Genomic DNA, 15,889 nt, shown 5'->3' with positions numbered 1-15,889 from the left:
AAATTTTTTCCTGAAGAAATTCAGGTAGACCATAAGACCACTCCAGAGCCCAGAGGGCGCTAAGAAGCTGACGTGTGCGTGCGTGCATGTGTGTAGAATTATTAGAATTTTAACCGCGGAACAGCAAAAATGGCGAAAACGAACTCTGCAAAGTGCGCGAAATTTCTATTCTAAAAACAGTTAGAATATAATTCATGAAACGTTTGCTACTTATTAGCGAGTTTTATAAATAAAAAATCATTTGCGTAAAAGTTTAGAGAATTAGTTGTTATACTGTTAAATGAATTGGTGTTTTTTAAGGGAAATCGACCTTTGGGCTTGTTTGTACACAGCGGTGCGTGGTGCACTGTGGGACAGCAATGGTGGGCGCGTGATTTTGAACAAAATCGAGGAATTAAAAGCTCGCGTAAGTATCTATATTTTATAGGTAAACCTTTTAAGAAATCATCCGAAAGGAGCTTTTATAGTTGTTTAGTAATAAAAACAAATTGTGCTTATTTTGTTTCATAAGCATTGTATGTTTATATGACACGCCCCCACCCACTACTGTACGCACCCAATACAAAATAATCATTTTTAGGTTAAGTATAATTTCTTTCGAATTTGGAAAAACTTTTTATCCGAATCAGAGTTCTATTCTCAAATTATGTAAATAAATTTGTTAATTTTTAAATGTTTGAAGTAAAACTTTAGAGTGCATTTCTCGATGTAACTAAAAACCGTGTATAAATTTAATGTCTGGGAAATGGCGCGTTAGTGCAATAAATGGCGCTAATGTTCTTCGATAGTTTATCCTTCGAATTCTCTACCATTATTCAAATTTTGCTGTTCTATTTATTAAAAGTAAACATTCTATCCGCTTTTGAAAGTATTCGATATACAATTTTACACTACTGTATTATTACACTTATAATTGGTCCATGTATATAATTTGTTGATTTGAAATTTTGAATTTTTAAATCTTAATAATTGAATTTATTTATTATGATAGAAATTATTAAATAATCACTGTGTAATTTTTTAAACATAGATTATTCACTGCATTAATATTATTTCTTTGGTGATGCAGGAATTATTACTAATATCAGACATTAATCTAACCTTTTTATGCTAAACATACTTGAACAAAATATTGCTTTTATTTAACCTTTTAACAAGGATATATTCTTAAATATAACAATAATTTTGTGTAAAATTGTTTTTTGAAACTTAGCGCATGAAAATTTATACAATTACTATGTAATAGTTTATGCATGCCTTACCTATTTCCACAAATATTTTTATCCGTTAATAGTAGTGAGATGTAAATTGTAATTGTACGTTATTTTTCTGTTGTAGGTTGATATAGCAAATAAGTAACAGATATGTCTATAAATAAAGGGCAAAATGCAAGGGCATTGGTTGAGCCATTGGCCCTTGACCCTCGTACCCTTGGGGATGGAGACCTCAGTGCATTAAGTCTTTCACATAGCAATGAACAATATACATCTAATGATTTTGAAGCTTTTGCTAATATCCAGGCAGAATTAGAGTGCATGAATGCTGAGGAAGTTATAGCAACTGAGGAACAAATCATAATTGAGCAAAATAATGAGACTGAAACAATAATACCTGATGTAGAAATGGCTGATGTTCCTTTACAGGTTCAGAATGAACAGATTGTATATACATCAGCAAATCAACAAAATAATCAAAATATTATATTTCAAACAAAACCAACACTGCAGAGAATACCAGTGTCAGCTGTACAGGTAAATCCTAGACTATTAAATCTTATAAATTAATAATAAATTATATATCCATGTCTTTTCTGTTTATTTTTCAGATGAATCCAAATATTAATCAATCAACGCAAAGCCAGTCAATTATGATAGTTTCACCTGCAGGAGGACAAGGTGCGAGCCAGATTTTAAAAATTTCTCATCCTTCATCAGCATCAGCTGTACAGCTGCAGTCATTAGCACAAACCCTTATAACAGCAAAGTCTGCTGATGGAAATATAGTGCAATTAAGATCGGCTCAATCAAATAAACCTGTCATGTCTACTAGTCATTCAGGGAATATTACAGTAAGCAATGTTCAAAATTTAAAAAATGTTCAGTCAGCAATTAAGCGTCCAGCTCAGAGTATGCAGCAAAACAAAAATGTAAGGCTAATTTACACTCACATGTAGGTATCATAGTTTTTGCATATATGAATATATAGAAATTTATTTTATAGGTATATACAAAAATGATATTAACTGGAAATCAAACACAGCCTGGACAGCAGGTATTAATATCAAGTCCTCAAAGTGAAAATCAGCCTGCACAGGCTATCAAATTTTTAAGTAGTAGTGTTTCCAGTCAGAACATAACAAGTCCAACAAAAACCATAACATTGGCTCAAGCACAGCAAATGGGACTTCTTTCAACCAATAAGATGCAACATATTTTACCATCTTCACCTCAAAAACAGGTATATTTTTAAAGTTAATACTTTAAAAGTGATTTAGGACGCTATTAAATGTCTATTCTTGAAACCCTATTAGGGTATCATTGTTAATAAGTTGATTCAATCAACAACTTCTCAACCATCAAAAATGACAATTGTTTCAAGTACTCCTGTAAAATCACCAACAAAAATATTGCCTGCACCTACAATTAACTCACAAATGAAATCATCTGTAATTTCAAATCAGCAAACAAATTTTGCATCTTCGAGTAAACCATCCAGTCAACAAAATCCCCAGAAAGTAATCATAAGGCAGGTTTGTAATCAGTTACTTTCAAGCAATAAAATAATTTCTACAGTACTTACTAATATACTAATAAATAATATTGTTCATTACTTGTTAGAGCTCTCTAAAACCTGGAACTGTACTTGGTAGTGGACAAGTTATTAGAATACCTGCTAACCAAAGTATTGTTACTGGATCTAATCAAGTTCACCAGATACAAATGCCTGGAAGACAAGTAAATATAAGCATACAGTTTCCTATTTGTTTATTTTTCTGGTATATTAATTATATATCTATTACAAACTTTTATTCAATTAGGTGCAATATGTGAGATTAGTAAGTACTCCTTCATCAGGTACTACTAATGTTGTAACTGTGGGAAAATCAAAGATGCAAAATGCACTTCAAACTGTAGGGGTAAACCAAAAAATTGGTAACCAACAGCAGATTGTTAAAGTTGTACCATTAAATACTGGTACTCAGTCTTTACGTACTGTTGCCCCAAAGGCAACATTATCAGGAACCAGTCAGAGATTATTAATTCCAGCTACCGCCACTATGAATAATCAATCAAAAAATGCAGTTGCAATTCCTGCATCGGCATTAAGTCAGCTTGCATCCGGACAAGCAGTTCTTTCAACTAACTCAAATGTAGGTAATATTGTAGTCCTTCCTGCACAGTATATTCAACAGCAACATACAGATGACGTAAAATTGAAGTCGCCACAAGTAACATCAAGCTTACTAGGAACTTCACAAAGTTTGCAAAGCTCCACTAATGTCTTGCCAGCAGCAACAGTTATAGAAAATAAGACGTCTCAAAGGCCATATGCTAATATCGAGCCTAATGGTATTAGACCTCGAAAACCATGCAATTGTACAAAGTCTCAATGCTTAAAGCTGTAAGTATAATGGAAAGATGATTTACTCGTTTAATATGTAGATACGTAGTATATAATCCGTATTATATGATTACCTAATATTTATAAGTGCTGAAAAAAAAGAAAACAGTTCCAAATTGTATCATCAATGGCATTTCTACATTCCTTTAGTAGGCCATGGTCGTTATTCTTTTGTTAATTCTATTTTGACGAATTAGTAGAAAGTACAAAGTTTAGTGCAGTTTCTTGGCGTTTTTTGTTCGTTAATATATACAGTTTTATCTTTTTAACAAAGCTAATGGTTAATTGAAAATGAATACCCGTAGATATTGCGATTGTTTCGCCAATGGGGAGTTCTGCCACATGTGCAACTGTAACAACTGTTCTAATAATTTGGGGAATGAGGAAGAGAGACAAAGAGCTATTAAATCTTGCTTGGAACGAAACCCTAATGCATTCCGTCCTAAGATTGGAAAAGGGCGTGAAATGGGGGATGATATTCGAAGACATAATAAAGGCTGTAATTGTAAACGTAGCGGATGTTTAAAAAATTATTGCGAATGTTATGAGGTATGTATAGTTGTTTTTTATCGTAGTTAAAACACAACTACTTTAAATTTTGAAGATAATCCGTAATGTTAATTTTTAGGCAAAAATTCCGTGTTCTGCAAATTGCAAATGCATAGGCTGTCGAAATGTTGAAGAGCCAAATTTAGAGAAAAAGTCCTTAAAAGATTTGGCAGATGCTGCTGAAGTTAGAACAGCACAGCTTACTTTGAATAAAGCTAAACTTCAGGTACCTGAAATGGCTTTTAGACCACCGGCAGCATCAAATAGTGGCGCTAGGTTAGTAATAGCAAAGTAAAATACAATATATATATATATATATATATATATATATTTGTCTTAATATTAATTATTGTTTGTCTTTTACAGACAACCGTTTAATTTACTGACTGATAAAGTAGTAGAAATCACTTGTCAATGTTTAATGGCACAAGCTGATGAAGCTGAAAGAAATATGTTTGATGAAGAAACCTCTCAAAGACTCATAATTGAAGAATTTGGTCGATGTCTGCAAGAAATTATAGAGTCCGCTCATAAGGCAACCTAGCAGGTGCATTTTGAGTGGATAACTTGTATTCCATTATTACAAAATGATAGAAATTTGCATCACCTGAGAAGATAAATGCCAGAAATGAAGCAAACACATTTAAAGAAAAATTTTACTTACCAAAGAGTACAATTATTATATAAACATCACTTTACTCTTCGGAAGAAATTGTTAATGGTGGTATCAATGGTACCTGTTAATATTATAAATAATACCTACTTGCTTCTTTATTTTTGAGTTAATTTTAACCTATCTAAAATTTGATATATCGTTTAAAAATATAAGGAGGATTAACTTCTTAGAAAAACCAAGTAATTAAAGAACTTTCTACTATGAAATTATTTATTAAAATCAATGACTGATTTGAAAATTAAACATTTATTTAATAATAGAAATTGCAAATAATAAACTTTGATCGTACAAGATGTATCATTGAATAAGATGAATCTAGTGATAGTTAAATTAATTAAAAATTTGTTTTATTATTTTAATGTATATTTCTAAGGGTAATTGTGTATTTCAGAAACATTAGGCAATTGACACGTGTAATTTTGCATCTATTTTATATATTGCTGATTGTAATAGGTGATTAGGTTGCTTAGTCTTTTTCCCATTTATTATAAATCAATTTGCATATATTTAGTTAATATATTTTAATGATTGATTTTTTTATAACAAGTGTTTGTTAAATAATATGGCATATTTGATCATTCATTTTCTAAGTAAAAAATATACAACTGTGCATATATTTACAGTATTAATTTCTTGGCTGTCAAAGGTATAATAGTACCTTTTGGATTAAAATTACATCAACATGAAAGGCTCGCTTTTGTTTTTGTACTTTTTGCGGTTTTCACAAAAATTATTGTTACACGAATTGAACATTTTTTATGAAAAGTTCAGAAAGAGTATACGTGTAATGCAAACAAATCTGCTAAACGCTATCGAATTGGTTCGTATATTAGAATCGAGGAATATCGTCAGAAAGTTCTTATTATTTACTTTTTTTGTAATTTCTATGTAGGGGAGTACAGTAATGTTGTGTTTTTATGTTAACCAAATTTGGTTTATTATTACAAAAATAAATTCTGAAGTACTTAGATTGCAGAGTGTTTAAAAACTAGAATATTAATTTAGTTATCTAAAAACCTAAGGGTATCAAAATTCAAACAATTTTAAGTTCTTAATGGTATTCTACATAATAATTTTCTACTTTTAAAATTTTAATTCGAATTCAAAATATTTAGGAGTTAAAAAATTTTGGAAAACGTTTTTTGTGGAATTCCGACGAAATTTTTTAAATCCTTTTAAGAGTGACATCATTTATTGCACACTTCAGATTGACAACTTGGGTATCCAATACATTGTTAAATGGGAAAAAGGATAATGTGTTTTCACCACAACAAATGCCTATTACAATAACATATTAGAGTTGTTAATTACATAATTATAATTACATACATTACAAAGCATAAATGTAAATTAGATATAAATAAAGTTGATTTATTATATGTAACGTTAATTCAGGAAACTTGTAATATAACAGTTACAAATATAGATTTAAATACTGTATTAACATATGAATTTCAATAATAAGTTGAAACAACAATATATTATTTAATTTTTACTTTTGTGTAAAAGCATATTATTATAATTTGAAATATTGAATATTGATGATTAAAAAAGCAGCTACAGTTTGATATAAATAATAACACTATTTTAGAATTTCATATGTATATCATTCTTAATGAGTAATAACTTTTTAAATTAATATGCAAAATATGTATTAAAATTTATTAGCGCTGCACTATTTATAAACAGATTCACCAGTATTGTGACGTAGTAGAAAGCTTGATATCAGTAAAGGTTGGTTATTGAATATGTGAAACATGTTACATGTGCTGAACTAAAATTTTATATCACTTTTCATAATTTATATCGAAAATGGTAAAAATAACTTTTTACTAATTGTAGCTCATATGTAAATAAGTAGCAACAAAGTTGAATTAACAAATTTATTAAAACTGATATCAGGTTAAAATTAAAAACTATAGAAAAACTTGGTTATTTAGAACATTTTTAGATTAGATATGCTGTGTATAAAACATATTGAGAGGGTAAGGTCATCTTGAAGGTTCTTGAGGTTTAGAAAAGTGAAATCAAACTTTTCCTGGTGTAATGACATTTTCTTAACGCAATATGAAAACTTTTTAAAAGTGCACAAAGAAACAAAATTTTTATTTAAAAATTGTATACTTATATATTAAAAAAGATATAACTTTTTGTAATAAAATCTATCAGATCAAACTATTATAAACTTTTTTAGGGTACACTTAAAAAGAAATTTGTAGTTTCTTTTGATTCAAAGTATGTTCGTGTATGAATTATTTTACACCAATCTGTGCACCAACAATAAACTGTGTAAATACACTGTCTTCTGCTATTCATATGATACCAAGAAACAAATCATAATATTTAGTCTTTGATAAAGTACTTTGATTTTTAAATTATTTATTTACTAAAAGAACAGCAAGGTATATTACGGAGTCCTTACAGATAGCCCAACTTCTTTAAATGAATGTATCTTTAATAAAATTTATGTGCAAGGAAGTTTCTGGTCAAATGGAATATTTTAATGTTTACATAATCTAAACTTAAAATTTAACAATTTTTTTATTAGAATTATTTTTAGTAAATTTATTTCTATTTGATTTATCCTCTTCTAATGATTCTAGTTGATTATCTGTAATTGTGGATAAGGTGATGGCTGTCTCTTCTTTCTCTTTCTGAAGATCTGGACAATCTTTCTTTAAATGTGTGACATCTCCACATACTTTACATGCTCCACCTTGAGGGTAAACACCTTTAGGATTATCGGGGCACTGCTTAGCAATGTGTCCTTGCTCACGACAAATAAAGCATGTTGCATATCTGAATTCTCCTGCTTTAGAAACTTTACATTCAAAATGCGTATGCTCGGTAGAGCCACATTTGAAACATATTCCAGTAGCAGCTTGATGGCTGTCAAGTTCTGGGCAATCTGAAAGATTATGACCAGACTTTCTACAGTGAAAACAAACGCATTTTTTGATGCGGGTTAATGCTTTTTCTGCTTTTCGCCTTTCTAATTTCATTGCAGCATCAATTTCAGATTTTGGAATACCTAAAAGAAAATAGTATTGTAAAAAGTCCAACATATGTAACTTAATATTCTTTAAGTTTTAAGATATAGTAAATACTTCTCATTATCATTTGTTGCTTTAAATCTGTCAATCTTTCTGCATCTTCTTTTCTTACAGGAAATCCATCATATTGAACAATCTCAACTTCCACGCCATTAATAGTTAGTTTTTGAGGAGGAGCGCAAGGTTTTCTTCGTTTATGCTGCTCATTATCCCTTATTTTAGGTGCTTTCCTTTTTCTAATAGTTTGGACATGCGTTCGTGGTTTATTATAATTATTACCTTTGTTCCAATCATTACTAGGCCCTCTATTTAGTTGATTATCAGGATCATGATTTAATTGTTTCATAGATTTAAAAGTAATTTTGTTCGAATTTGTATATGACTTTTGAACCTTACTAAACAAATCTTCAGAATTTGATTTTAAGACATTTTCGTTTTTATTAATCTTGCTACTATTATTTATCTGATTTTTCAAATTACGTTTTTGGCGTTTACTTAACTTTTTTTGTTTATGCTCTGAATTGTTTCTCTGATCATTATTTTCATCTAGAGGTTGTTTATCTTTTATGGTTCTTTCTTTTGGTAACTGTTGTTTCTTCTTTTCTTTCAAGGAAAGTGCTGGTTGCCTTTTATTTAAGTTGATTTCGTCAGCTTGAATTCTTTTAGATTTTGACTTTACTTTATTTTCCACTCGTTTACTAGATTTCTCAGGGTTAGTATTACTAGTATCTTCAAATTCTGCCCAATCGTATTTAATATTTCCTAATGAATTATGGTAATAATGCTCATCTTTTTCTTGAATTAGTTCTTTTACTGTTTTTGGTTTTTCTTTCGAATTTGTATTTTGGGTATTTTCTGTCAATTGTTGTTTCATTACATACCATGGGGTTGGATCATTAGCTACCCTTTCGTTCGATGCTTTAGATCCCTTTGCTCGTGCAAATCGTGTCATTTTTTTAACTTACACTGCCAGCATTGCCAGTTGCCACTTGCCATTCGCCTGTCGCCATCTTGAATTAAGCGAGGTAGTCCGGGTAGCCCGACTGGCCCGAGTCTCGATTCTCGAACCGCTCGCAACAAAACGCCTCAAATCCCGAGCACGCTCCTTTTAAAGTGTTTTAGCCTAATATGATCCGTTTTTCTTTGTAAAATAAAATAAATTTTTAAAATGAAAATCCTACTTTTTTCTTGACATTAATGTTGAAGACACTAATGTCGCATTAGACTAAAGAAAATTTCAGTGAGTATTCTGAAAGCAAAATCATGCTAATACATTTAAAAATATATAGTAGATTTTCTTGATAAACAATTTAGCCCTATATGAAAACAAAATTCTACATTATTTCACTTACGTAGAAGTCTGGTTATGCGTTAAACCAAGATAGGCGTATCTTTAAAATCTGTTTTAACTCGAGCATCGATCTCTTTCAAATTAATGGCAGGAAAAAAATATAATTGTTTATAAGTTTTATTAATTCTTTTATAATTTTGCAAAAATCGGGCTGTATTAGGTTATAGGGTGGTAAAACAAGTAAGTTAACTTTTCTTAAAAATCTTCATATTCCCTAATATTTTTAACACTGAACGTACCGAGGATTTTTTATACATGCACGTGTTTACATTTAAAAAGGGTCATTTGACCGGCATATGGTAGCTTTAGTGTTAAAGATGTTCTTGGTTGAAATTCTTTGTCGGTTTTATATTCCCTTAATGGTAAAGTCGTTGAAGAAAATAGTACGTACTTTTTTATTTTAAATTATGTGTAACAGATTACATTCGACGGTAACGCTATCTAGTACACTAAGTATTTTGAAGGTTTGGTTTGAGTTCCATGCTTGTCCGTTAGACGGTATCACCATCGAAAATGATACAACAAATCGATTAATTTTCCAAATTAATCTATGTAAATACTGCTTTTTAGGGCATAGTAGGGATACTTGCACTGATTAAATCAAACGATGAAGTAGCTGCTCATTAAATTTTGGTATTAGAAATTATTGAGTGTTATAATGCGAGTATCTTTAATTGATGTTCAATGTCAAAGTAAAGTTGGAAAAAATTGGACAGAGTGATCTGTCGTCACATAGAATGTCCATCGTTACCTCCTATTTTTGACTTTCTAGACAGAATTCTTTAAAAAATTTAACGAATTTGCGATTGCACAAGATTAATAAGGGATAATGTGTGTATAGACGCTTTTGAGAGACTTGTTGTACCAGGAACATAAGGATATTAATCAAGTTATTTCGTTTTATTATACTGCATCGCTTTATTAGGGAGGTCAGAGAATAGGCAGTTAACCGTTTATCATCGGCTTGGAGAATTTTTGAGGCAGACACAATATAACGTGGTAGTAGCTTAACTTTGATCACTTGGCGTGAGACTACAGTGCTTCCCGGTATGTAAAATAATGTAAATAAAAAGACAAGAGATATCGAAGGAGGTAGTTTTTGTTGCAGAACCATTATACGAGTGGTATTTTTGTTCGAATGCTTTGCAAATACAAGGGTGAGTATAGTGATAAGGGAAAGGTTCAACGGAGGGAAGGGGTATATTGTTAAGGCGCGTTTCCACTTGCAACGTTTCCCCGTGCATAACGTCGTCGAGTGACGTTCTCGCGTATCATTCACATGCATGTTTGCGAGCATGCCCGCCACAATTTTTGGCTGGTCGGCATTGAGACGTCGTTTTAAAGGGATGCTACACATGAATGTTGCGCGAACATGTTCGGATCATCGCACGTCTCGATGTTACGCTGTTTGGAAAAATGTTACGCGTCTTTATGTTGCCGTTGGTTCGTGGAAGCGCAATATTTTGTCTTTGGATAGGTTCGTACTATATGAATCATCCGGAGGAAGGCTGTGTCGGGCCGGTTCTCGTAGCAGATTCCTCGCGTTTCCCTGGCTTTTTTCTATATTTCATTACAGACCGAGTTCCACTGTAATAACAAATAACAGGAAAAGGACAAAGGTGAAAGGTTGGTAAAAGGATGAGGGGGAAAACTACTGCAGCCAGGCCACGCCACGCTATACGAGATATAAAGCGTTATGGTCCTTTGCTGGACCGACGTGCGACGGGAAGCGTAGCTGAAAACTGCTTTATCCCTGCGATAAACTGAGAATGGTGGAAAAAAGCTTAGCGCGATGGCGAGAAGAGTTACGCGGTCGACCAAGAACACGAGACTTTTCTTATCGCGTGAAATATGTCGCAGTCGTGCATTCGTTATTCGTTACGGTGCCTCTAAAGCGCGGCGAAAAAAGCTTCCTCTTCAATGCCAAATGCAAAGTACCTGCGCTTCAAGAATCTCAGCGCGCTACATTCCATAAAAGACTGCAGAGCTCGCAGTCGCTAATGAACTCTTGCTTCATTTCACCAACGAAATTTTCTTTCGAGACAACATTATGTCTGCGCGCGGCTATGTATTTTCGCAAGTTATTCATTCTGATAAAAGCAGAAATCCTCGTTTAAAGTTCGATTCTGCTTAAATTGCTGAACAATATATGGAAATACTGTACCATATCTATACGCATAGGGTTTCACTTGTCAAAGAAGACTATAGTAATGTGGGGGAGACGCGTTTGTACGTGTATACAGGCAGGAGCTAGGTTTATCTCTTTTGCGAAGAAAGTGAAACTTGTATATATAAATGGAGGGGGTTGCGGAAGTCACGTGGCTATCGTGAAATGGTTATTTCTCTGTTCGAATAGGTCCAAGTCGAATAAAAGATAATAAAGGGTGTATGTGGCGTTACACCCACCGCTATATTGGCGGTACGTCGCTTGCCCGATGGATCGAGCAAATCCTCGACTGTAAGCCGCGCCGTTTTGTCAGCAGAAGTATATAACACACGGGCATTATTTGTCCGTGTGGCTCGCGGGCTAATTCAATATTTAGTACAGGTATATATATATACAGGCCTTGTCGGTTTCGTAGGATTGATAGTTGGCGCTGCGGAATGGGTCAGGAGGATAATTGCAGCAGGGAGGATTTTTATGGTTAGCCGTCGCGTGGTTATGCTTGACCGAGCTGGAAAGTTCAAGGGACTCACGGCATTTGCCCATCTTTGGGGAAGACATAAATAACGCCGCGCGGGCGCCAAAATGCATTATGATTTATCGTCGATTCCAGCATATTTTTCTCGAGCAACGAACGACCGTGCGAGCGAGCGAGCGAGCGAGCGGGCGAGCGGTCGCTTCGAGAGGTTGAGGGCGGGAAGGGGGGGGGGGGGCGAACGAGAGAGAAACGGGAAAACGGAATACCGAATGTGTTTGCCCAGTCGATATTCTTCTCCCTTTTTCTTGTCCCTTTTTCTCCCGCGTTGCTCCCTGAATTCGCATTGCTTCCTGCGCTGCATAAACCGGCATGTGCAGGAAGCGAAAACGAACAAGTGGAAAAACCGGCCAAGAATGCGCACAACTTTTCTTATATGCGAATACCAATAGGAATATGCCAATGCGGCGATCTTTAAGAAATATCACGGGTAACATTTGTTAGATTAGGAAAGCATGCTTAATGTTCCATAGTGCCTATACCGATGAAAATCTCTGCGCGAAAAGGAAATCGTAGCTTTGATCCCATCTCTACTGGAAATGCATACCTCGATCCTTTCCTTTCTTCGATCCCTTAGCCCCGGCAAATTTATGAAAAAAGAATTTCCAGCGATTCGTACATTACAATTTAACATTCTAGCCAGTCTCCTATACGCCTTTAAAATATATTAACATGTATAATCCAATTTGATCTACATCATGCAGCTTTGCTCGAGATTTATGAAACTGATAATATCAATAAGTAAAGGAAAGTGGATGTTAATTGAGTTTTCCGGCTGAAGAGATAAATTTAGTAGGAAAGGGAAGCGTAACGAATGGCAGATAAATCGAGGCGATTGTAGATGTAGTGCATACTCTATTTTTGAGTAGTGTGCAGCAGGTGCAACAGAACGGCGATACCGACTCCAGTTACTGATAATACGATACATCGTTACGGTTCGCTGGACATGAGCGGTGTTTGGACGTATGACGCACTGCTTGATAAATACCGATAATAAATTCACCGAGCTATAAGGGATTTTCTAGAAAATCGCGTTCCATGCTTTCCTTCTGTCTCGTGCATTTATAGCAAACTTTTCCAAAAATACGAAAGTATCTATAACCAGATATATTTAATCTTTCTACATCGACTCTTATTACACCCATTAGAACTTAAAGTAGATGGAATATATGGAATTTGTAAGTTGGCTCAATTCCGAAGTAAACGACTCATTTGATGTAGAGGAATTCGGTCCTACGTTGTTTAGCGTGCATTCGCATTAAATCGAAGGAGTTTTTGATCAAGTTTCAGTGATTAGAAAATACGAGGAGATTTTGGAGGAATACCATAAGGAGGGGGAGGGGTGTGATACCGATAGATAACTCGTATGCTTCTGAGCAGATGGGTTTGAGTTTAACGTTGCAAACTCAGTGCGTAAGTGGATTCCTCTCAGCGTGACAAATAAGAATAGAAAAGAGAATAAGTTATATATAGGTATAATATATATATATGGGTGCACATGGAGTTTGAAACGTTTAAATTCGGCACGATGACGCGACGATCAGTCATTGGACTTTGAAGGCATCAAGCCAAGCGAATGATTTTAATTATTCGAAAAAGCTGACGACGCGACAAACGAAGCTAAAATGAATTTCTCATTCGCGAATAAGCGAGAGAGAGAGAGCGAGAGGGGAGTATATATATATATATATACGCGCGCGTCGGCTCTGTACTATATATATATACGGTCTCGTTTAAATCGAATCGAGCGAGCGGGACACGAGCGATAATTAACGAATCACACCGGGATTCGGGCAAGACCAACATTTGTTCCCGAGGCGCTCACTCGCGCAAACTCCACTTTCAACCTGAACTGTCACATTTTTCATCGTCACCGTGCGTCTCAAATTTTCGCTAAATCAACGAGCGCGCCTCCCATGCTGTTTTTTCCCATGCCCCGACCAATCCTTTTTTTCTTTCCATTTATTCCTCTCTTTATCCAATAAATCCCGCGCCCTTTCAGTGCCTACAGGCTTTTTTCACCGGGGAAAAAAATCACGAATTCCCGTCCAACTATTCGAAGCTCCGCGCGACGAGGGACGGCCGTTTCACAAATTCGTTCGTTGCAGTACGCGTGGGTAAAATTTAATAACGCGATACGATTTCTGCAGGAAAGAATGGAAGCAGGATATCGGTTTGCCTTTGGTTTATATATATATATATATATATACTATAATACGTAAAGGCGTCTCGCAAGGCAACATTGTTTCATCGAGGTGGCCTGCAGTCGAGAGTGAAAAGGTAACCGGACAATAAAAGTAAACGCAGGAAGCTAGCATTTGGCAGAAAGTGCGCACTCGCTGTTCCATCCTTACTCTTGAAATCACTTTTAGCGTCCTTTCCTGAATTAAAGTCACAATGAAGCGTGGAGTGTATCGCTAAATAAGACTTGTGCATATTTCTATATAGGTATTCGAGGGGTGTGGTGGCACAGCGAGTATTTAAGCAGAATGATAAATGGGGAGGAAAAGGATTTCGAGCGAATTGAAAATTTAAAAGGCTTGAGAGAAGGGACGGAAAGAAAAGAAAAGAAAAGAAAAGAAAAGGGCGAATGAAAGTTGGAAAGATTTGGAGAAGCAAGTTGGAGAAGCTGAAAAAAGCAGGGGCGGAGATTACCTCTTGACGAGATCGAGGATGGAGCGGATGCTGGATGGAGATGGAAGAGGACCGCTCGTAAGGAATTGGTGAGCCGCGTAAAAAGGGGTAGAGTGGGGAGGGGGGGGGGGGGGGAGGCCAAGGTGGCCTCATGCTGGTCGGTTCAAAAAGTACATTTCTCTCGCTCGGTTACGTTTCTCTCGGTACAATTTTCTCGGCACAAAGAGAACGTAGTCAGCGAACCCGATTCTCTTGCTTCCCTCCTCCCCCTTCTCCTCCCCAAGAGGAGGAATCCAATTTAATAATAGTTCCCATCCTCGTGAGCAATAAGCACGATCGACGATGCAACCCTATACGATCTCCTCCAGTTGCAATCCGTTGTGGTGTGTGTGTGTGCCAAAATTTCTTTCCTCCGTTTCGCCGATTTCCCGCCAAATATCTCCACAATCCAAATTAACATATTATTTTTCATGCGATATCATCGGCGACCATGCACTCACCTATTTCCCGCTAGTCGATAACTTTTATTAGGGCTGTGCGTGGGAGCTTTCATCTATTTTATTTCACAGTTTCGAATCTCTCACTTTTGCCCTTCTCTCTATAACATATCACTAGCTTTCCCATGCGAAATTGAAGATTTATGTATGAAAATTGTACCTAAATAATATTACCTCTCTCTGCACTATATATATATATATATGGCCGAAGGCTCAGCTGTTTTTAAGAGACGTTCGCTCTTCGGATGTATCGCTTGTTTTCCCCCATCATGGTTATGGCTACAGCGCGAGTTGTATCGCAATAATGAGTCGACGCACAACAACGCTTGCAGTCTCTCTCTCTCTCTCTCCTCTCCTTGGAGATTCGATTTGTGACCACCGCGCGCGAGCGACATTTAATAGAAGCCGACGACAGATGTCGAAGAACGCCGCGTCGCTAATTTAAATCCCATCTCCCCTCTTCATCTCCACCTGCTCGACATTCCTACCTATTCTGTTGCGTTTAATCGAAAAATAATGCCTCAATTACGGCTCTCATCCGGGTCGTCGCCGATTCCGATTTGCCAGAGCGCTGAATGAAATTTTAATTATGCCGCTTTATTGGTTCTCGCTCCGGGGACTAGTACGCGCGAATTACCGACGATTCAACCATTCTCCCAGCCGTCATTTTCTGATTCTGCCCTCCAATCTGCCTCGCGAATCATCTCTTAATATCATTTCCCATTCCACGTACAAATGTGTAGCTCATTAAAAGGGAACGATTAAACGAAGAATTATTATATATATAGTTTTTTCGTTGAACCAACAAC

At 35.2% G+C, this 15,889-nt stretch overlaps 2 protein-coding genes across 2 annotated transcripts; one reads left to right on the top strand and one right to left on the bottom strand.

Annotated features, from left to right (window-relative positions):
• Positions 1 to 82: 82 nt before the first annotated feature.
• On the top strand, positions 83 to 4,725 carry LOC136780340 (protein lin-54 homolog). Its single transcript, XM_066738635.1, has 10 exons — positions 83 to 406; positions 1,339 to 1,751; positions 1,826 to 2,146; positions 2,221 to 2,457; positions 2,531 to 2,749; positions 2,838 to 2,954; positions 3,038 to 3,621; positions 3,927 to 4,170; positions 4,250 to 4,446; positions 4,537 to 4,725. Exons 2-10 carry the CDS (start codon positions 1,365 to 1,367, stop codon positions 4,712 to 4,714), a joined length of 2,484 nt encoding a protein of 827 aa, XP_066594732.1. The 5' UTR covers positions 83 to 406; positions 1,339 to 1,364; the 3' UTR covers positions 4,715 to 4,725.
• A 2,641-nt stretch (positions 4,726 to 7,366) lies between these two features.
• On the bottom strand, positions 7,367 to 8,927 carry LOC136780342 (transcriptional regulator ATRX homolog). The gene is made up of 2 exons (XM_066738636.1): positions 7,954 to 8,927; positions 7,367 to 7,877 (listed from the first exon to the last, which is right to left on the bottom strand). Exons 1-2 carry the CDS (start codon positions 8,849 to 8,851, stop codon positions 7,369 to 7,371), a joined length of 1,407 nt encoding a protein of 468 aa, XP_066594733.1. The 5' UTR covers positions 8,852 to 8,927; the 3' UTR covers positions 7,367 to 7,368.
• Between the last annotated feature and the right edge of the window lie 6,962 nt (positions 8,928 to 15,889).

The sequence above is a fragment of the Prorops nasuta genome, unplaced genomic scaffold, assembly GCF_024137725.1.
Source record: "Prorops nasuta isolate Cenicafe-Biocafe unplaced genomic scaffold, Cenicafe_Pnas_1.2 PNAS00019, whole genome shotgun sequence".
NCBI lineage: Eukaryota > Metazoa > Arthropoda > Insecta > Hymenoptera > Bethylidae > Prorops > Prorops nasuta.
The sequence above is the reverse complement of the archived record's forward strand: the minus strand, read 5'-3'. Positions and strand labels throughout refer to the sequence as shown.